The 21,732-nt window shown below is 46.3% G+C and overlaps 5 protein-coding genes across 5 annotated transcripts; 2 read left to right on the forward strand and 3 right to left on the reverse strand.

The window, feature by feature from the left end:
- The first annotated feature begins 5,020 nt into the window (after window positions 1-5,020).
- Window positions 5,021-7,012, forward strand: LOC128711471 (cytochrome P450 302a1, mitochondrial). Its single transcript, XM_053806349.1, has 7 exons — window positions 5,021-5,094; window positions 5,162-5,244; window positions 5,312-5,555; window positions 5,617-5,831; window positions 5,928-6,443; window positions 6,507-6,829; window positions 6,896-7,012. Exons 1-7 carry the CDS (start codon window positions 5,021-5,023, stop codon window positions 7,010-7,012), a joined length of 1,572 nt encoding a protein of 523 aa, XP_053662324.1.
- Window positions 7,013-7,375: 363 nt separating this feature from the next.
- LOC128712964 (60S ribosomal protein L14) lies at window positions 7,376-9,066 on the reverse strand. The gene is made up of 5 exons (XM_053807829.1): window positions 9,005-9,066; window positions 8,877-8,949; window positions 8,408-8,509; window positions 7,916-8,110; window positions 7,376-7,630 (listed from the first exon to the last, which is right to left on the reverse strand). Exons 1-5 carry the CDS (start codon window positions 9,064-9,066, stop codon window positions 7,376-7,378), a joined length of 687 nt encoding a protein of 228 aa, XP_053663804.1.
- Window positions 9,067-9,278: 212 nt separating this feature from the next.
- LOC128713677 (ceramide-1-phosphate transfer protein) lies at window positions 9,279-10,165 on the forward strand. Its single transcript, XM_053808540.1, has 3 exons — window positions 9,279-9,394; window positions 9,482-9,693; window positions 9,870-10,165. Exons 1-3 carry the CDS (start codon window positions 9,279-9,281, stop codon window positions 10,163-10,165), a joined length of 624 nt encoding a protein of 207 aa, XP_053664515.1.
- Window positions 10,166-11,568: 1,403 nt separating this feature from the next.
- On the reverse strand, window positions 11,569-13,671 carry LOC128712965 (solute carrier family 28 member 3-like). Its single transcript, XM_053807830.1, has 6 exons — window positions 13,597-13,671; window positions 13,373-13,526; window positions 12,360-13,311; window positions 11,971-12,298; window positions 11,724-11,904; window positions 11,569-11,648 (listed from the first exon to the last, which is right to left on the reverse strand). The coding sequence occupies exons 1-6, from the start codon at window positions 13,669-13,671 to the stop codon at window positions 11,569-11,571; spliced, it is 1,770 nt and encodes a 589-aa protein (XP_053663805.1).
- Window positions 13,672-15,669: 1,998 nt separating this feature from the next.
- On the reverse strand, window positions 15,670-18,249 carry LOC128712966 (solute carrier family 28 member 3-like). The gene is made up of 7 exons (XM_053807831.1): window positions 18,208-18,249; window positions 18,089-18,142; window positions 17,554-17,773; window positions 17,275-17,452; window positions 16,426-17,205; window positions 16,027-16,354; window positions 15,670-15,951 (listed from the first exon to the last, which is right to left on the reverse strand). The coding sequence occupies exons 1-7, from the start codon at window positions 18,247-18,249 to the stop codon at window positions 15,670-15,672; spliced, it is 1,884 nt and encodes a 627-aa protein (XP_053663806.1).
- Between the last annotated feature and the right edge of the window lie 3,483 nt (window positions 18,250-21,732).

Genomic DNA, 21,732 nt, shown 5'->3' on the forward strand with positions numbered 1-21,732 from the left:
TAGAATTCGGAATGTCCAGAATTTCATCCATCCACTTCCCGCTAGTAAAGTCTCCTAATTATTTATTTCCCATTTAACATCTCACCCGATCATTGCACCAATCACCCGGTGCATTGGACACTGCATAGCTACTAAAGATAGGGGACATGTCGGTGCCCTCTTCATTGACCATAGCAGCCTAACATTGATTTCATAGCCACGCAGAGCGCAACTCCTCGGACAGGAATACTAATGATCGAGAGAGGTAGATGACGAAGACAAACCAACTCGCTTTGTGATGAGATGCAAACGAAGTCTCCCTTGCAGATGAGTGGATTTAAATTTAATGTCTAACCAGCTGAGACACTTCAGCGCAAAACTGGACATCTTTAGCCCCGTGCATTCTCAATCAACAACTGAGCTGATTGGGGTTTCAAATTAGAATTTCGAAGCGTTCCTTTCACCTCGAACATCATTCAATCTTCAAGAACTCTCTTGGAACACAGCTCACAGCTTGGAATCTAATCCATTCGAAATGTATCAAGCCGCTCGCGATCACCTTCGGTAGGATGTTTACCTCCAGCAGAATGTGATCACAGTACACTGCTACGATGATCGATGGTGCCAGATTCGTTAAGGAACAGATGCAAAACAGAAAAAAAAACACTAAACAGACCGCGAATGGTGTGGTACATTTTAAAATGGATTCGTTACTGGCGTTTCTGTTCGAGTGTAACGACCGTGACGACGTGCGACTGCGTTAGAAGGAATTGGCACAGTGTTTTCGTTACGTACTGTGACGGATGTGTGGCATATTCACCTTGCCGTAATTGGGAGCTGATTGTATCACGAACCAATTTTTCTTGAATAATGTCATCAAATTCACCACTGCATCTGAAGTGATTTGAGTGTTATGGAAATTTACAACCAAACCTACATGAACTTTTAGGTTGTCCCACATCCATGAACGTATTTAGACGACCTTCAACAAGATGGCTCCTCCTAAACTTCCAACCTTGCTCAGTGCATTCAGAATTACGCGTAGGACGAGTGAAAGATTAATGTTCGATTGATGGCTCTATTACAGTTAGTAGTAACAAGCACGCTGAAAGCTTTTAGTCCACACTAAACGATGCACACCAATACGGAGTGGATCATTAACGAGATAATGGAAAGTGGATCACAAACGGTAGCCATTTGTGGGGCCACTTCCCTGCCACAAAACGTTGGCGTTGTCTTCGTCGTTTATCACGGGCGTTACTGTGTCGGCATCTCTTCCAACCTCTTTACCGAAACCCCGTTTGATTAGCTGCGTTTTTTGCATAATTGCCATAACTTTAAGCATAGTGTTTAGCGTCTTAACTCGTAAGCTTCGCAAATAAGCACAGATCTACGGTACATTTTATTGTTATATTACCTTTAACTTATGACCCCAGCAGTGTCCATGTTTTGTGTCACGTTCTACTGTCCTTTCCCTACTCGATTCCTCGAGCTAAACATCAGGTTAAACTAATTACACCAACAAATAACAAAATGAACGCAACCACAGTAATACAAACTAATTGCCATATCAGCAGCAGCAGCACTTGTAAGGTATTCCAGAGTAGTAGTGTAGCGACAAGGGACGGTATGTGTGTGTGTTGCATGAAGAAACAAAATCGATCACAGCCAACGCACACTGTGATACAAAACGCTTCGCTTTAACAAAACTCACGTCGACAGATCGAAACCGCTTTGCTCGTATGCCCCGTTTCTCCGGCAATAGATCTTCATTTCCCGCACACTCCGCTTTGGGATCGCTTTTGCAAATTTGCTATCATACCATAGGTGGAAAAAAAAACGCGTGGGACACATACCTTTCCCAGCCCATCGTGGTTTTGCTTTCTTTTGGGCAAAATTGTGCACAAAATGGTGGTGCTAAAAAGCTGAATTCCACCCAAAAAAACAAAACAAACCCATGGGAAATGAACTTCCGTTACGGAGAATGCCGCACTGTTCCGTCGTAGGTGTTACGGCGCTAGACAACATGGGCGGTAATGTACGAGCGTTAAACACAGCCAATTTTTGATGCCCAACTAGTACGATACACTCCGCTTGCCGCGTGTACACACCCGGGCGGACGCTTTGATACGCGTATATATTTATAGCTGCAGCAGGGCAAACAGAAGCGGTTGGTTGGGAATGTACGGCGGAAATATATTTCCCCAACCCAAGCAGCAACCGACACGCTTCCGTGTGCCGCGCGTGCAGGAAAGCATGTTTTCAATAAAGTCCGGTCGGACCGAGCAATTCATGCTACACATGAGCGCAATGTGTTCGGTGTTTTGTTTGGTTATCTTTGGTCCGAAAGCCTTAAGGCGCCCGTTTCCAGTTTGTTCTCCCGGGGGATGCGCCATCCTGTTCCGGGTGTGACCTTGCCCGAAATTCTCCCACCCGAAAGCACGGCAGGGAGGTAGAGTATAAAACTATGCCCCTGTGGTAAGCGCCATCGGAAAGCACAAATGTTGCTCTTGATGGTAAGTATTGGCGCGGGTTAGAAAGAATATCTCCTTAAGCTAGCCGTTGGTTCTCCTTCCACCAGAGGATGCTTCTTGCCACATCCGGTTGGCTCCTTTTTGGGACGCTTTTAGTTACATCTTCCGCTGGCGCCGAAGACACTCCGCCCGTGAAACCTTCCCCAGTGGAGCAACTAGCCGTGGTTAATTATGGCAACGCCAATCCTGCCACAGTGACGACGCACGTCGAGAACGCCGCCGGCGATAAGCTGGACTTCAATGGTGATCATTTCTTCGGAGCCGATAAGGAGCAGCACGATTACAATCGGCAGGCACACCTGAAGCTGGAGTACGTACGGAACCAGGATCCGCAGTTGCGACGGTTTCTGGGAAAGTCTATCGTAAGACGGCAGGCCGATTTTCCGTACCCACCGGCCGTATATCCGCCAACTCACTACGAACCACCGACCACGCTTCCACCACCAACAACAACTACAACGGAGACCACAACCACTACTACCACGACTACACCGGTGCCGACCACTACCACCACCACAGAGCCACCACCAACACCGGGAGTTCCTCACGAAGTGTACGGATTGCCTCCATCAGCGGAAGAACCTCAAGTTGATCTACCCTGCGTGACATCTCCGGATGAACAAGCTTCGGCAGAAAATGTTGACTGCCTCTTTTCGCAACTTCCGCCGCTACCTCCGTTGGTGTATCCACCTCCGCCAGTTCCCCTACCAACACCGGTTGAACTACAACCCTCGTCCGTGCTTTGGACTAATGAGCAGGTACCACTGGCTGGTGGCGTCCTGAATGAACCTCCTCAAGGTTCGCTGTACAACCTGAACGAACTGGTTGGAGTGTTGCTTGATGGAGCACCAGTACCTGCCGAGTCTTGGGTCACCGATCCTGAACCATCTTCCGGCGGTTCGTCCGGCTGTAGTGATTGCAACTTTGAACAGCTTCCCGGATTACCCGAGCTGGTGTATCCTTCCTTGCCGAGTACCCCAACAGCGCTTCCACCTCCACCACCTCCACTATCTCCAGTAGTGCCGGAAGAATCCACCGGTGTGCTTTCCGACTGCCCTCCAGCAGAGCATCGCGTTCGGGTGGAAGCAGGAAGTAACGACCCTGCCGGTCTTATCGATCTGAGGCTCTCCAAGTCATCAAACAACCAACAGCCTCGCGTCCTCTCAACTCACTCGCAGGTGATACTGGTACAATCGATGGCACCTTACCCTGTGCTAAAGGCGACACCCGGTCGCACACCACCGAAACCGCTCAACCGAGGATCGTTCAAGTTCAACCACAGCCGGAAGGAATCGCACTACAATTTCAAACGCTTCGGGCAGGATCAGGTGTGGAATCCGAACGAAGATGATACGGTCGTGGTACCATCCTCGGAGCAGCATGGGGAAGTGACGCAGATTGTGCTCTGCACAGTCGACTGTCACGCGGTAGAGGAAAAGGTTAAGCAACCGGAAACTCCCGCCATGGAAATTCCGAGCGATGGCCGTTTGTGGTAGGTTTCGGGCAGGAGAGGTTTCAAACGCAATAAGGTTGAAATTGGAAGAACTTAATAAAAAGAAAAAGAACCTTACAGCAGCTATATCGTATTTCAGTGCTGACACTAATTGGACGTTGAAAACAAGCAAGCATACATAATCGTTTCTCCACATTGACGTGTTATAACTACAGCTGGAAAGGTAATGGAACTAGCGACACCTTAAACGCATTCTTACACCTGTGTAGAACACATCCAACCAAACTATTTTGCTCCAATTTAATGGTTAAAAATGAAGTTGTGCTCAATTGTTTAAGTGACGTGTCGCATTGCAAACTGTTCGCAGTCTTTACAGCCGCAACACTTCCTAACAAAACATCAACAGTTCGAAAGGTGATACTGAAATAGCTCCACAACTCAATCAATTTGTGCACAAACAGGCGGACGCCACCATATGACTGAGACCGTCTACGCACTCTCTTCCGTGCAAGCTCGATGAGCACGGTGTACCGATCACTGCTCTCCCGCAGCCCAGATTTTTCGACTCATATGTTATTATTCAAGGTCAACCGAGTGCTTGTTATGCATTCCTATCGGTTATGTACCGCTAGCCAATAGCAGTGTAAGTGGTGTGCGTGATAAGTTCCAAATAAAATGCGTTCCGTGTTACTACAGGAACAAATTGATGCGTTTAATGCATAAGAAAGAGCATAATTTCACCTTCTTGAATAATGTTTGTCAATGCAATAATTGTTATCTTCATTGTTCGTACCGCATTCAGCGCTGATTAGGAAACATCGAACAACCGGGAGACAACCGGGTTAAATTTTGGCGTTTCAATGGTGTGCGTGAAATAAACCGATCACTTCTCGCGATCAGAAGCAGATCAATGTAACCGGCTTCATTGTTGTCAGATCTTGCGTTTACGACGGACACACAATCCGGCGGTCTGTTTCCATTTTGGTTAATTTCACTACATCAGCACCAAAATTTTATAAAAGCATTAAATGGTTCGGTTAGAGTGTGTAGCACAATGAGTTTTACCAGACAAGTTACCATTCGCCATCTCCGTGGGTTTTCATCTAAAAGCAATGAAGCGCCGAAAGGGTACGTTTTCTACCGTCACATCCAACTATTCTCGTTTTTCTTTCACGCACAAATAATTCATTCACAGGACGGTTAAGACATTTGAACAGATTCCGGGACCGAAAGGTCCACTCGGGTTGGGAAATCTTTTCCAGTACATCCCAGGAATAGGTAAGCTAATGTCTACGGTAGATCAACCATTCTCGGAGGCATTTTTTGTTTTGTCTTTTTATCAAAGGGCGTTACAGTTTCGATGAGTTGCATCGTTCCGGCGAGGACAAATATCGGCAATATGGTCCGATCGTACGAGAGACAATGGTACCTGGGCAGAATATAGTGTGGCTTTACGATCCGGATGATATAGCTACAGTGCTGGACGATCGAACGCCGGGAATGTATCCATCCCGGCGCAGCCACACCGCGCTAGAAAAATATCGCAAAGATCGTCCAAATGTCTACCGTACCGCTGGTCTGCTACCAACGTAAGGAAACGTTTGCCGGATTTTCTCTGCACAAAATTAATATACCTTTACTCACCTTCAGCAACGGTTTGGAATGGTGGAAGATTCGATCAGAGCTTCAGAAAGGACTCAGTTCTCCGCAAAATGTGCGAAACTTTCTTCCCTCAACCGACAAAATTACGAAGGAGTTCATTGCTGGTTTAAAAGCGAAAATGGAAGCAGAACCACAAAGCTCCAGTATAAAGAGTTTACTGATTGAAGACGTGATGCCATTAATTTCTCGACTAAATCTGGAATGTATGCAAAATTGATGTTATGTGTCAATTAACATCATCTAAAAATCAAATATCATGAACCTGAAACTCAATAACACCATTACATACTTGTTTCCAGTGATTTGCTTGCTTGCCTTCGGCGTACGGTTGGACAGTTTCTCCGAGGAACAAATGCTTCCCAACTCATTATCCTCTCGCTTAATGGAATCAGCCGAGACGACCAACTCCTGCATATTGCCCACCGATCAGGGCTTTCAGCTGTGGCGTTACTTCGAAACTCCCGCCTACAGACGGTTGCGCAAAGCCCAGGAATTTATGGAAAAGACTGCCGTTGAGCTTGTGTCACAGAAATTGCTCTACTTCAACGAGGACCAGCAACGGTTGGCTAGTGGCGAACATTCGAAATCGCTCATGGAGGAATATCTGCGCAATCCCAACCTGGAGCTAAACGACATCATCGGTATGGCGTCCGATCTGCTTCTGGCCGGAGTGCATACGACCAGCTATTCAACTGCCTTTGCACTGTACCATTTGGCGCTGAACGGAAGTACCGTCCAAGAGCGGCTTTTTCAAGAGGCTAAGAAAATACTGCCAGACCCACGAGAAAACCGGATCGGAGCTGCCGTGTTGGGATGTAAGTATTTCCCGTAAGCAGTAAAGTAATGCTGTATGACTTCAATTATTGTTCCTTTTCCAGCGGAAGCTTCATATTGTCGTGCGGTACTGAAGGAAACGCTTCGCCTAAATCCCATCTCAATAGGCGTGGGACGAATTCTCAATCGGGACCACGTGCTGGGCGGCTACCAGGTACCACGTGGAACAGTGGTAGTGACGCAGAATATGATCTCTTGCCGTCAGGATTCTTATTTCCGTGAGCCTCTTCAATTCCTGCCGGAACGATGGATGCGCGACACAAAGGAGCAAGCACATCCTCACTTAGTACTGCCATTCGGACACGGGATGCGATCGTGCATCGCACGTCGATTGGCCGAGCAGAGTATGCTAGTGTTGTTTTTGAGGGCAAGTATACAGTTCTTAGCTATTGGCTTTTCAATCCAACTAACATTCCTTTCTTTCAAATTCCAGTTGATTCGCTCCTTCGAAATCGAGTGGGCCGGGACCGTTCCGATGGATGTAAAAACGAAGCTTATAAATCAACCGGACCAACCTATTCGTTTACGATTTAAATCAAGAACTGCGTGAAAAGGCAACCTAATCGAATACCATTCCAATATTGTGCAAATACACAATCACAAATCTGCAATCCAAGATTAAGCGTAAAACTGTTCGTACTTCTTCAGAAAGAAAGCAGCCCGTACACAGAAAAGCTTCCTCCTTTAGATCTATCGTGTCTATCCTTTCTGCATGCAGCAATTCCCAAACGAAAGCAAAAAATCGTTCATTTTGTGTTCTCTTTCTTTACTTCCTTCTTCCTTCTCGTCTCCTTCCATAACTTTCTCCGTGCGAATGCTAAAGATGGATTGATTGGACTTAAATCGTTTGTTTTTGTAGTCTGAACGGCTTTTAATAATTATACACTCCCGACGCAGATATTATTGCCACCGCTCACTTCTTCTTGGCCGGAGCCGCAGCCTTCTTGCCCGGAAGCGCCTTCTTCTTCTTCTTCTTTTTCTTGGCATCCTCAGGCGACTTAACGCGCTTCGAGGGCAGCGGTTTCGTACCCTTTCGGGGCTTACCGAACAGCATACCGTTGCTGACGACCTGCTTCTTCATCTTCTTGTACTGCGCACTCACAATGCGGTTACGTTCGCGGCGAGCCAGACGCAGCTTGAAGCGATCGAAATCGGTCATGTTGAAGCGCTATAAGAACATTGAAAGAGAACAACGTGGACACACAATTAGAACTATTAAGAATTCACTTCCGGGGGCAGTGCGTGCACAAGCAAATTTTAAAACATTTCTATTTCATTTTCATTTCAGAACTAATATGGCTTCATATTTGTATCAGCCGGCATTTCCTATCATGTAAACATGTTTACTCAAATGGATCATCATTGACAAAACGATGGCAAACCCGTTGCCTTTCTTTAGAACACAGTAGGCTCACTAAGTTCAACTTCTGAAATACGGTTCTGAAACACTTACCCTGCCCTTGGCAACGGAACGTTCGTTCCATCTGGTCTCCTCGAACTTCTTCTTGAGGTCGAACTTCTCGAGAGCATCACGCACGATACGGGTGCGAGCAGTATGCGGGAAGCGAACACGGAACTTCGTCAGATGCAGATGATTGACGGCATACTGTTGCCGGGGAACACCGCTGGTAGGGCCATCGATCAGTACCTGAAATCACAATGTGCACACACACAAACACACAATCGCTGATTACTTTCGATCTCACGGTACGGTACAATCGTAAATTTGACCACTACGTTTCGCTCATCTAACATCTAACTCATTTCACAAGACTTCAGAATATGGAAGAAAGCTTCAGATAAGTTTCAGACGGCTCTTCCTAATGTTACATACTGTTTTCCGTAGAAAACATCATCATTGAATCGAATTGCGTACGATAAACCTCACTGGTAATCCTAAAATGAAACACACTTCCGTTGCACATTATGCGCTCAGTCAACTTACCCGATTCTGGTCAATTACATTGACAATGCATACAAGGCGTCCCTTGTATTTTCCGACAGCGCACTTGGCGACGCGACCAGTCTCCACAAACCTGGTGAACGGCTGTAATCAGAAAAATGTGCATTATTATCACAGTGCATTTTGCAACTACACTCGATCGAAGTGCCACTAAAGTAAGGTGAAGCTTGTTGGCTGCAAAGAGTCATTGAAATTATTTTCCGGCACTTTCGCCCTGCTTCGGGCAACCACAACGCGAACGAACACACAGATAAACATGTGGCATACGGCTTGCGGTTTCAACGATTTTCATCAAAAATCTCCAGTGCCCAATCTCGAGAGAGCTTGCTCATTTTGGCAATGAAGGAAGCCTTCATGTTTGCACTATTTTCATTACCTACATTACACAGCTTCACCTATTTTAGCAACATTTTTGAGATGAGCGCAACAAAATTTCGACAACATCGCTTACCATTTTGGACCGGAAAGAAAGCTGACAGATGACAAGTGCGCCAATGACAGCACCTTGCCGGAAATCGCGATATCTTGACAAATGGAATTTTCTTGCACTTGGTTTATAACGCCTAGTTCGCGGGGTACACCGCCGATGCGATGTTTTTGTTTCCCGATGTTTTCCGAAGATCGAACAGCTGTGTTGTCATTTAAAAAAGAACAACAAACGCATACCTTGTTATTGTTCTTTGTGTAGTGTTTAATCATACGTTTAATATCGACTAGCTGCGCGGATACTCGTCCCTCTAGTATACACTCTATCGATTAAGCAACATATCTTCCAACTGAACAGCGTCTAGTGCACATTTTTGAGTCTTTATTGTTGATATTCGCCAAAGTGGTGCAGTGCAACTAAACAATCATGTCGGTAGATAAATTTGATCTTCAAAAGGTGCACTCAAAGTTCACTGAAAGTCTCGTCGAAGAGGATGATGTCTACGTGGACCAATATCTGGAAGCATTCAAGGAACTGTACAAGTAAGAAGAAGCATGCTTATCGCAGCTGCCTGTTGAATGGGAGCATCTTATCACAAACTCTCCCGGGACGTCCCCGGTTGGTTACAGATTTTTCCAGCTGATGGGAACGGTGTTCGGATTCGTGAGCAGTGACGTCAAGGAGAAGGTGGAAATTCTGGAGAAGCTTCGCACGAAGGAAAATGCGGACAGCTTTCTCACCATCCGCACCATGATGGAGTACGAGCAGGAGTCAAATTTGCTCAATAAGAAAGACTACGTATCCGGTAGCCGGACATTGCTAAGGCTCCACCGTGGTTTGGGTAAGTTGGGGCTTGTTTTACTACGTCTGTCAAAGTGCATCGTTGTTGTACTTTATCTTATCAAACCGCCAGCGTGTTCGCTTCCAAACAATCTGTTAATGGTGCAACGTGGCGCACGTTCGATTGATTGATACGAATTGAATGCGTTTGTAATACCGATGTTCTATCGATTGCAGATTTTATACAAGAGTTTTTGAAACGTCTCGGCGAGCTGGAAGGTGATGGGAAAACGAACGGCGTTTGCCAGGCTGCATATAATGACACACTTGCTCAATTTCACCCATGGCTCATCAGGAAAGGAGCTACCGTAGCCATGTATGCACTTCCAACGCGGGACCAACTGCTCGATAAGGTCTGTGCGGATGTGGCCATCGCGATGAAACTGCTGCCGGAAATGTTATCCGTTACGCGCAACGTGTACGATCGCACGCAAGAGCTTTACACGAAGTACGATCTGCATGGATTACCGTGAAGTGGATATTGCTTCCCCACCCTAAACGAAGACCGACCGGCCGAGTAGCTACCAATTACGCTTACTGAGTGTATTTTATGAGTGATTTAATTTGTGCTTTTTAAACATCTTTGATTAGAACCTCGTCGCAACGTGAAAGAATTGTCAGTGAAGTGTGTAAAGGATACAACCAAATAGCTTATTATAGTAGGGATTAGTGTTTTAGTTGTACTTCGCCTGTTATTGTAGCGATTTGAGTTTAAGGTGTACTTCGCTTTAAAATGTGTTTTGCGGGAAGTATTAGAAAGGCTTGACGCAATTAGTGATATTAAGTTCAAGCTGGCTTGATCTTAAGATGCGTTAAAAAGGTGTTCGCTTCGCATAGTGTCTGTCGGTCATATCTCAACCGTATCCCATTTGAAAGGTGCTATATGTGTTATACCTGTATAAGCTCAATCTTCTACTGGCAAGGTTCATTAAAAGAAAAAGCTCATGTGCTGTAAAAACTGTGAGCTGATCACACAATTTGAATACAACTTGCTCAATTTTCTGTACGGAATATGCAAGAAGTGATACGTATTGAAATCAATCAACAACCACCTAACCCTCCCTCCTTCCTCAAGCCACACATTCCACTCGTATTTACCACCCTGATGTAGCTCATGTATTTTCGGACAGTATGAAGAAGAATAGAATGGTTTAGCTTTTTCGTGAATAAACTTTATGGGACAATACACCGAATTTTTTGTTTGTAGTATTTATTTAAATATTTTAAAATAATGTAATACTTTTTCTTATCATGGCCAATATTTATATATTATATATATAATATCATGGCCATCTTTGATAAGCCAACCGAAAGGCCGTTGGCCTACAAGACCAACCGATAGTTAGCAAGTTGTTCAAACCCCAATGTGCTTAAGAGCAGCTAATTCTTCGTTAGTTCGTTCAGTTTTTTAGTTCAATACAGTATCATGGACGCCAATTACGTGGATCAAATAGAATTGAACCGATTTCCATGGCTTAATAAATGTAATATACCAAGCTACCATGACCGCCCTCTGCCTCAAACGACAAGTAGCAGTGTCTGCATGTATCGGCGAGATATTATGTATTGAAAATGACGCACCGTACTTGCGAAGACATATACATATTTATGCTCCTGGGCGTTCTCTTAAAACTCTTCAAACAATATGGCTTTCAAAGACGAATTGTGAAAACATCAGAAATGCTACACTGATACAACTTGGTTGGCAATCTCCATGACTATCATACTAGTGCCATAAGTCTTAAAAACGTGATTTCATTAGGATGAACAGTCAGGACAAGTTAGGTTAATATGTAATCTGTTCAATTAGAGGTAAGTCTGTTGAATGATTTGTTTTTAAATAATTAATAACAAGACTTCTCTCTGTGTGCCAGTCTTATACAACGGAAGAATTCGATATTGTCGAGATGTTCATCCGCGAACCTTCCATTCCTTGGAAATCATCGATCAGCAGTCCTGGGGAGCATAACATGTTTTTTTATGAAAACAATATACAACTTTTAAAAGGGAAACGCATCAATAGTCTCTTACCAGCGATACACGCGGTCATGAAGCACGCAATTGATCCGGTGATGAACGAACGGAAAGATACGGACGTAATAGAGCCGCGCCGTTCGGGAGCCATCGCACTCATCGCTCCTATCATAATACCAAGCGAGCTAGGATTTGCAAAGCCACAGATGGCATATGTTGCGATCGTGGCCGACCGTTTCTGTAAGCATAAAGAAAACCGATTAACATCGAGGCTCGTGTCGCCAATCGCCATGCTGCTCGCTACCGTTATAACTTCATCGCGAATGAACTCTCCAAGGCGCTGGTACGCGACGAACTCGTTTACCACCGTTTTGATGCCAATCACTTGTCCAACTTGCTCACTATCCTTCCAGGACACCCCCATGACGAATGCGAGCGGCCGGAAAATGTACCCACAAACCCATTCCAGCGATACACCTTCCACACCGACCAGCATGCCAAGCCACGTCAACACCCCGTTCACAAATGCCACAAACGACACGAATGCGATCAGGTTGGCGATGATGCCCAGGATCAGCGTAGTGGCGGAACTTGCGCCATTACAAGCGGCATCAATCACGGAGGAATCGGTACTGTAAAGATGATCTTACATTCATTATAGCTCTCAAATTCAGCCGCTCATTAGACACTTACGATTTTGCGATGGAAATGTTTTCAGATGTCGTTTTACTTGTTTCCACCTCCGGATAGATGATCTTCGCCACGCACAGTACGGCCGGTGCCGATATAACGCTTGCCGTTATCAAATGCCCCGGACTGGCACCGAACGAGATGTATGCGGCCAGCACCGTCCCGGAGACGGTCGCAAACCCAGACGACATTACCGAGTGCAGCTCCGAGTGCGTCAGGTCCTTCACGTAGGGTTTGATTATGAGCGGTGTTTCGCTCATGCCGAGAAAGATGTTAGCTGCCGCCATGATTCCCTCACAAACCGTCGTGCCCATGAGAGACTGCAGGACCCAGCCCAACTTCAGAACGATCCACTGCATCGCACCGAGGTAGTACAGGATGGAGATGAAGAAGCTGAAGAAGTATATGACGCTCAGCACGGAGAACGCAAACACAGCGTACTGTTTGATAAGCACGTCGCTGTAAACAAATGCGGCACCCACGGACGAGTAGCCCAGGAAGGTGTCCACCTTTGCGCCGATGCAGGCGAATATGCTGCGGCCTACCTCCCAGCGGATGCAAACCAAACCGAGCAGCGCCTGTAGCAGCAGACCGGTGCACACCGGTCGATAGTTGATCCGTTTCGGATGTTTCGACATCAGTGCGGAAAGGGCCAGAAACACAACCATCCCCGTGAGGGGCATCAAGCGGCTAGCATTGTAGCGCGTATCGAGGTACAGGAAAACGGCAAACCCTAGCACGACAATCGCTCCCAGCGCCAGTTTTGCTGTGCGCGCTCGAAACATCCGTCCGATATGTGATCCAACCGGCGCCAACCGTCTGTACAGCGTTCGTTCCAGTCTGGGTTTCAGCAGCAGGAAATACAGCAACCCCGCGTAGACGAATCCCAACAGCAGCAACAGCATACCGTACCCATCGCACCACCGCAAGCCACAATTCGTTTGGCAGGTTCGCTCTGAAAATGTTGAAAACGATTGTTTACTAGGGTCGCGTAAACAGAACAGCTGCTCACACACCATGCCGAATGAAACGATTTGTCGCGAATCCAAAAAATACAGCAACGATTCCGTTGACGATGCAGATTGCACTGTATCGTTTAATGCCGGATTGCTTCGCTTTCTCGGGACGCCCGGATGCATCCAAACCAAGGGTGGAGAGTACAATTTCCTCCTGTAAGCATGTGTTGAGATAGACTATAGATAAGAGGGCTCTCTCAGGTGAACACCTAAGCGATTCTTACTTTCGAATCACCAATGTATCTTGAAGATGTTTGATCGTCGCCGCCATGTGGAGTGTATATTCCATTCAGCGCCATGGTTGAGTTTGATGCGATAACTGAATTCTTGGAAAGGGGTAATTTCTAATTCAGCGCATATTCGTAATGCCTGCGCACATTGCACTGCAGATAACACTTGAACAAACAATCGATGCTTCGTTGCTTATTTTTCTCGCTCGATATAATTTCACGGAAAATCTATTACATGCACCGTGTCACCTCACTCATGTATTGAAGCTTTGATGTATCACACAGTTTTTGTTGGAACTTTTTCTATTTTGACAATATTTCTTTTCACATGCTCACTGCTACACCAACGTTAAACAAAACAAACGCTACGTTCGTAGCAAATCTCCGTCATTCGCCACAGCGCGGATCGTAATGACGATCAGTCGACCACAGCTTTTATTCCCCTCCACAATACACCTGCATGAAGTTGTAGAATAAAAAAAAACAACCTCCCCGAAAAACACCGGCACCAGCTCGACCCCGACACGCTGCCTACGGAAGAAGCGACTGGGGAATTACACCTCACTAAAACACGTTTCGCAGCTGAAGCGTTGTTTCATCACTCCACCTTTTTCGAACGTTCACCGGCAGTTACTGTTGATCGTATGAGAGCCACGGCGATGAGAGGCAGTGCTTTTAAAGGCTAGCCGTCAATGACGCGACCTCCCCGAATGGCGGGAACACGATAGCAGCACCGGCAATAGAAACGTGCTGCAAAATTTACACCACACCATATGAATAATAGGGGAAATCCAGAGCTTCAGATGGTTTAGTATTGGTAGTGTCATGGCAGTTTGTTTGCTGCTTGCAATTCTAGTTATCGTATGGTATCATTTATGGCACTACTGACATTACTATTTGCCTAATAACAACTTATTTGCCTACCGCTAGCATTACAAAATTTGCAGCTCTGATTTAATAATTGAAACAACATAATTATGTTTTCACATTCTTCAAATTACGCCAACCATGCTCGGTATACGTAACGAACCTCACCACAGCCCTCCGTACGAATATTTTATAATATTTTTTTCTAATAGCTTAAGTGCTATCAAAGCGATCCTGAAATCCGTGAAGGCTATTAAGAGCCAACACTATGTTGTGAAGAAATACTAAAAGTCTTAAGCTCTTTGTTTGAAAATTGCTTTGTATTTCACTTGTTTGGCTGCATTCTCATTGCGGTTTACTAGGGAATGAAAAAGCAGACCAATTGGTCAAAAGGAGGTGCTTCGGAAGGTGCTCTTTTTGATAGGCACATCCTACCTCACAAACACCTTTGTGCCTCACAGTCGCTCTGCATGGCACGTTGGCAGAGTATGTGGGACACGGAGAAGCTCGGGAGGTTTTTCTATTCCATCACTCCTTGTGTTTCCTTGAAGCCTTGGTTCTATGGCATCTCTGGTGATCGAGCGTTCGTTCGAATGATGTCTGAATGACTTAGGTCGGATTCCACGATGTGTCGATCATCTTTAATATCCTGCATGGAATACGAGGGGGCAAGACTCTCCTTGTTGGACGCATAATAAGTGTCGCGGAAGAATAAGTGTTTCTATGAATGAAAAAATGAATGAAAGTATGAATGAGTTTGATGCGTGTAAGTTGTAGGTACGATAAAGCAAGTCGACCGCCGCAGAGCCACCAGGACGACTTACTAAAATCTGGCCGAAGAACATAGCAGAGGAAATGCGATAGAACCCAAATAAATATTTCGCAGTAAAACGGCAGAGTACACCCGGGATAACGTGACCTTTCACTGTATGGAGAAGGAAATGTCTTCAAACGAATGTGAATTGTATACTAGATTATGCTAGCTTCAGTTATAAGCATAACGGCTGGATCGATCTTCTTGAAAAAAATAAAATGTTTAACGACAATACGGCAAGTGTCGTCATCAATCAATAAAGAAAGTAAAAATAAAGGTATGTTTAATACTGGAGACAGTTACTAACATTTGGTTTATTCATGACACAACGTTGTTTTTTTTTGTTCTTTTATTTATGATACACTGATCGCCTAACTTAATCGACACTAGTGAGTTAAGATTGGAATGGTACTGTTCAGCACGATCGATTCATCGAGCGAACCCATCTTGCCAAAGTTGTTGAAAATCGCATCGTCCATCAGCAGCCCACCGATGCTGGCCGTCATGAAGCACACGATTGATCCAGACAAAAATGCACGGAACGCCACCGAGGTAATGACGCTACGCTTGTTGGGCACCATGGCGCTGAGCGTACCGATCATGATACCCATGGAGCTAGGATTCGCAAAACCGCACACCGCATACGTGGCGATCGCAGCTGATCTGGGCTGTGATAAGAGAAAATAGAGATGCAAACCATCAGTGACCGATGTTCCATTTCGTTCCTTATCCACCGTGCTTACCGATATCACCTGCTCCGTGATGAAGTCTCCGAGGCGTTGGAAGGCTACGAACTCGTTCACGATCATTTTGATGCCGATCACTTTACCGACGTAGTAGCTATCGTCCCAGGGGACACCCATCACGAATGCGAGCGGCCGAAAGATGGTGCCGAAGATGTTTTCCAACGAGACGTCCTCCCAGCCGACGCGCCATCCAAACCACGCAAGCAATCCGTTCAGGAAGGCAACAAACGATACGAACGCGATCAGGTTGGCTATGATGCCCAGGACGATCGGGGTCGCTGCGCTGGCACCATTACTAGCCGCATCCAGCATGGAAGAGTCAGTGCTACGAAGGTACGAAGGCGGATGTAAGCTCGGTTCGATTTTAAAATAAGAAACACCTCCCGTGATACTTACGCTTCCTCCATTTGTATGTTGTCCGCACGCGTTTTGCTCTCTTCCGTTTCGGGATAGATCATTTTGGCGAAGCAGAGTGCGCCCGGCGCTGCCATAACGCTGGCCGTGACCAGATGTGCCGGATTCGCACCGAACGAGATGTACGCGGCCAGCACCGTGCCGGACACGGTCGCATAACCCGACGTCATGATCGAGTGTATCTCCGAGTAGGTCAGATCTTTCAGGTACGGTCGGATCAGCAGCGGTGACTCACTCATGCCCAGGAATATGTTGGCCGCAGCGATCACACTCTCGCACACGGTCGTGCCAAGGATCGACTGCAGTATCCAGCCCAGCTTCAGGACGACCCACTGCATCGCACCGAGGTAGTACAGGATGGAGATGAAGAAGCTGAAGAAGTATATCACAGACAGCACGGCGAACGCAAAGATCGCGTACTCGTTCTCGCCGTCACCGACCAGAACCTGGCCGTACACGAACGAGGCACCTTCCTTGGCGTAGTTGAGGAACGTCGCCACCTTATTGCCAACGCAGGAAAATATACTGCGGCCCACCTCCCACCGGATGCAGAACAGTCCGAGCAGGAACTGGAAGATCACACCGAGCACGACGGGCCGGTAGTTTATTCTGGTCGGGTGCTTCGATATGACGAACGCGATGACCAGCAGGATGGCCATGCCGGAGAGTGATATGAGCCGTTCGGTTTGGTCACGGGTTTCAAAGTACACGAACAGACCAAAACCGACCAACACCAAACAGACGGCACCTAAGCGGATGTACCTGAAAGAAGAGGAGAGGAGTACATCAGTACGGTAACTCGTCCGTTGTCCAAGCTTGCCAACCACTTACCAAGGTTTAGTGTAGTGGGTTAGAATTCTGACAGCCGGCTGAACGAGGTACTGCTTAAAGTGACTTCCCAGCAATGGTTTCACCAGGTAGTAATACAGCAGACCCAAATAGATGAACCCAATGAGCAGTACCAGCATACCGTAACCGTCGCACCACTGCATACCACAATCATCTTGCTCTGCGAACGATAAACAAGCACAGCGTATCCATCTCGGCTCATTACGGCAACTACCACTTTAAGAACTTCTTCAAACCAACACCAACACCCAGTCGACGTACCGTACTCGAGGTAGTAATTGGTGGCGAAGCCGAAGAACACTACCACAACGACATTGAGCAGTATGTAGATGCCCAATGCGATGTGTTTCCTGTGACGCTCGATGGCCCCGTTGAGTCTGTCGTAAAGTTTGTCGGTCGATTGGCCCCGTTCGGTTCTGGCCGCCTGTCGCCCGTCGCCGGGAGCTGTCTCATCGTGCTCGTACGTTATTGATGGTACTCCCTGCCAAAAATAGTTAACAGAGAAAAAAAAAAAACAAAACATAAACCAAGAACGCTACGTACTGTGCAAATACCGTCACCGGCGACTAATTGGAGTGAATGTCATTCTGATAACGCGTTTAATGGTGGCTGGAAAACGCAAGATAGTAAGCGAGTCGGCTGTCTTAGAGGCACACGCCTTTGACGCCGTTTGTTTTTGGGGGGGGCAGATAACCATCGTGCACAGCAAATGCAACAGTGACGGGTGTGAATTATTGCTTTACAATCGCACGCGGCTTAATCGCAATCGTGTGCGTCTGCAGTAGCTGGTACGTACCTCCACCACTGTCATGAATCCGTTCGATTTGCGTTGCGAAGGTGTCGTACCGTCCTACGAAAGCAATACAACCGTAGAATGTATTACATGAGCGCGACCAGCTGCAAACGTACACTCACCTCCATTTCGGTCAGAAATGCTTCATTCTTAATGCCACTCATCCTGGTATTCGCGTGTAAGCTTCTTCAGCCGCCCGCAGTGTCTGGTATACTAAACGATCCTCAGGGGTGCCTTGGCGATCATCACTGTGCGGTGCGCTGATGCATGTTGCATAAACGTTGATGTCCTCGATCCTGATTATCCTGCAATGTTTACCACAGTTTCACTATCAAACCGGATGCTTGGGTTGGTTATCGACAAACAATAAATGCTGCACTAATCAACAACGATTGTTCCGGGGGAGTAAGTGTTTGATTAGAAGTCTAAATTGCTATCATCCCCACCATTTGTGTTGCCGAAAGGTATTTTTCACCACCTTTTATTGACGCTGTACACCAAAATGCCGTGCAAACGTTCGCCTTTTTGCTGCTTCACTGCTTTCACTGCACTGATTTAACCTGCCGAAAACTCGTTTTTCTTGCTTTGCACACCTTTCAATCTAGTTCTACCCGATTAACCACCTAGCCACATATCGAACGGTCTCGGTACCAACCGCCCATTCCTGGACCGAGTCTCATCGGAACTGGTTCCTGCGAGTGCAAGGTTTAATTTATTCATGCTGCCTTAGCTACTCGAGTGAGCGCTGTTGTTCTCCGCGTGATCAAACTAATAGCCTCACGTGCAAATATGTTTGATTAGTGCCCTTCCGAAAAACTATATCGATAGCGGCCCAACCGTGGGACGTGACTAAACGGGGCACCATCACTTACACCATATCACCCAAGACACATGCTTATGCATTATCACGCTCCACCGGCCGCAACTGACATTGATGTATCGGGGGGAGAAAAAAAAAGGTTTCGTCCTCTTGTGCTGGAAGCTCTGTTGGAAGGCGCATAATGGGAAGGTTGAGTGAAACACGTCCGGTCACGTGGTAGCGTTTTCCACCTGTTCAGTTCCACACACAGCCCGCTGGCAACATTTACCGATCGAACGTAGTTCCGAATTCCGCAGCCGTCCATTTGCATCGTGCAATCAATGAGCATCCCGTAGAGGCATTTTAGTATCGAAACCACTTCTAAACAATCACACCCAACCCAGCCCGCCGTGGTTCGTGAGGTTTCTCTGAGGCTAGCAAGGTCACACTCAACCGCCGTTGTTGCATACCTTACTTCCCTGCGGATGTTTGCGTCACGCCAACGATAGCCACAATTAACTGCCACCGCACTGTGCTTGCTGTAGCTATATTATCTCCCACACAGGTGGGTGAAGTTTCGGTCACAACACCTCGTCTATTCGCACGGCCCGGTTAGAGTGTCCGTATTTCACCAGTCTCTGCACTTGCCAGCGCACAGTCCTGTTCGCTCACCTGTTCCGATCCGAATGAACGCCGAATCAATCGTAGCGGTGCTTCAAATATTCGTTTATCACTTCACCTGCCGGTTGCGTATCGCCCCGATACGAGCGCTACTGCGCGGCGGGTACTCGCTTGGTGGGCTCGTTGGGTGAGATAGGTTGCTTACTATCTCGGTTCGGTCAGTCTTGCGGACCGGCACTGGCGATAGAGTGTACAGAGGGCAATGATATCTTCATCTTCAGCGCTGGTGCCGTGCGAGGGACATTAGCGGGCGTGGAAGTAATCTCAGATGACCACTTAGAAATCGATACCATTGTTTTGCGCCCATGAAAGTAGCACCCCCTCGGACTTGTGAATGCAGAGTAGCGTCTGCTATCAAAGACCCATCGGTGAAGGTGGAGGACCTTCGATCGTGCGTTATCGATGGTCTTTTCGCTACTTGAATAGATCCGTATGATAAGAAGCTGAGTTAGCAAAGCGGATATAGATAATCAATAAAAGAATGATAACCATGCGAGACATTTTCCAACCGAATAAGCCCCCGTCTTAAGTTGATGTTGATTGATTCATAAAACTACAGACAGTTTCACTGGTTATAAAAATGTCTTTCAACTGAAATTTAATGTCAAAGAAGAATAATTTAATGTCAAAGAATCAAAGAAGAATTATTTAACATAGTTAAAGTCTCTTTAATTTCCAATAGCTTTAAAAGGTTGCGAAATGCAATGGCAAAATGTCCGTTAAGTGATCGAAGAAATTTGAAAAAAAAACCGCCAGTGGACTTGCACGCAAGCAGCAAGCTGCTCGAATCTTTCAAAACTGCTCGAATATTTTGAACGCAGCGCGCAACACGTGCTTGCTCGTTTGTGTTTCCATGAAGCCATTTTATTAAACTTTTATTTCACCTGAATCCTTAACTAGCCGTACAATACTAGTCTACATTAATTTTTATTTTTCAAATGTATGTCGAAATCATCGTTGTACAGGCGTTATGAACGGCCTACGCACAGCCGCGTATGCGTCACCAGTGGCCATTGTCTAGTCTACTGCATTGCTGCGCTATACACTACCAAGAGTACCGAACTGTGTGTCGAGCAAATTGATAGAAACCGAAAAAAAAAACAATTGATAACAAATTGTTTCACCCTGTACGGTAGCTATCCGTTCAACGGCAGACAAGTGTACGTACATCCTCTTCCCGCAGATATTTACAATTCTATTCTATTCAGCGTATGTATGATGTTTCGACCAGTAGTGCGCACGGATGGCCAATGCGTGTCTCGAGGTTTTTTTTTATGTGATTACAAGAGTACCAGCATGAGCTGCTGCAAGAATTGCCTTAAAGTCTGAAACGAGTACATGAAAGCCATCTGGATGGTAGAGGAAAACTGAACTGTGCGCAACGAAATAATCTGTTGCAGCAGCTTGGGCAATATCTGAGCGAGAAACAGTTTTTTCCCTCCCCCTCTATCAGGAGGGAACCTGGCTGATAAGTGTAATAAATAATACATCTAGGTACAACGATAGTAAGTTTGGTGCTTCATCTCACACACAGTGTGACAGAAAGCCAGTGGGAGCCGGAAAAGGATGTGAAATGAATATGTACACGCTTTTTTCGTCCCGTTTCCTTGCGCCAGCTCGCGACGAACGGCTCGCCAGGTCGTGTTGTGTATGATCAGTTCGGCACCTTCAATGCAGTGTGTTTGTGTGTGTAACTTAATCGTAATCGTAATCGTAATGTATATAAAGCTTAACCATTTGCAAAAACTATTCAAGAATCTGTACTGTAAATGTAAAAAACCGCACACCGGCTTCGAGTGTCAAATTGCGACCCAAGCGCGCGACATTCATAGTTACCGCCCTAGACTAAGCGCATCTGTTTAACGATTCGTCCTTCCATCCCATCTAAGTGCGCTCTCACTAACATGTGTGTGTGTTTTTTTTTGTTAAATGGGGGATAACATTTACTCATAACGCGAGCCGATTAACAGCTTTCACCGGCCATCAATCGACTTAAGTACAGTGCTTAGGAGCACAGGTCGCACCCTGCAGCAGCGTGTGCGAGATTGGGATTGACCCGCCTGTGCTCAACCGACACCCTTGCCGGACAGTTCTAGCATGAAATCAAACACTAAGGAACGAGGAATAATTAAAAGGAACTCAAAACAGGAAGCGCATGTTACGACGG

Source organism: Anopheles marshallii, chromosome 3, assembly GCF_943734725.1.
Source record: "Anopheles marshallii chromosome 3, idAnoMarsDA_429_01, whole genome shotgun sequence".
In the NCBI taxonomy this organism is placed as follows: domain Eukaryota; kingdom Metazoa; phylum Arthropoda; class Insecta; order Diptera; family Culicidae; genus Anopheles; species Anopheles marshallii.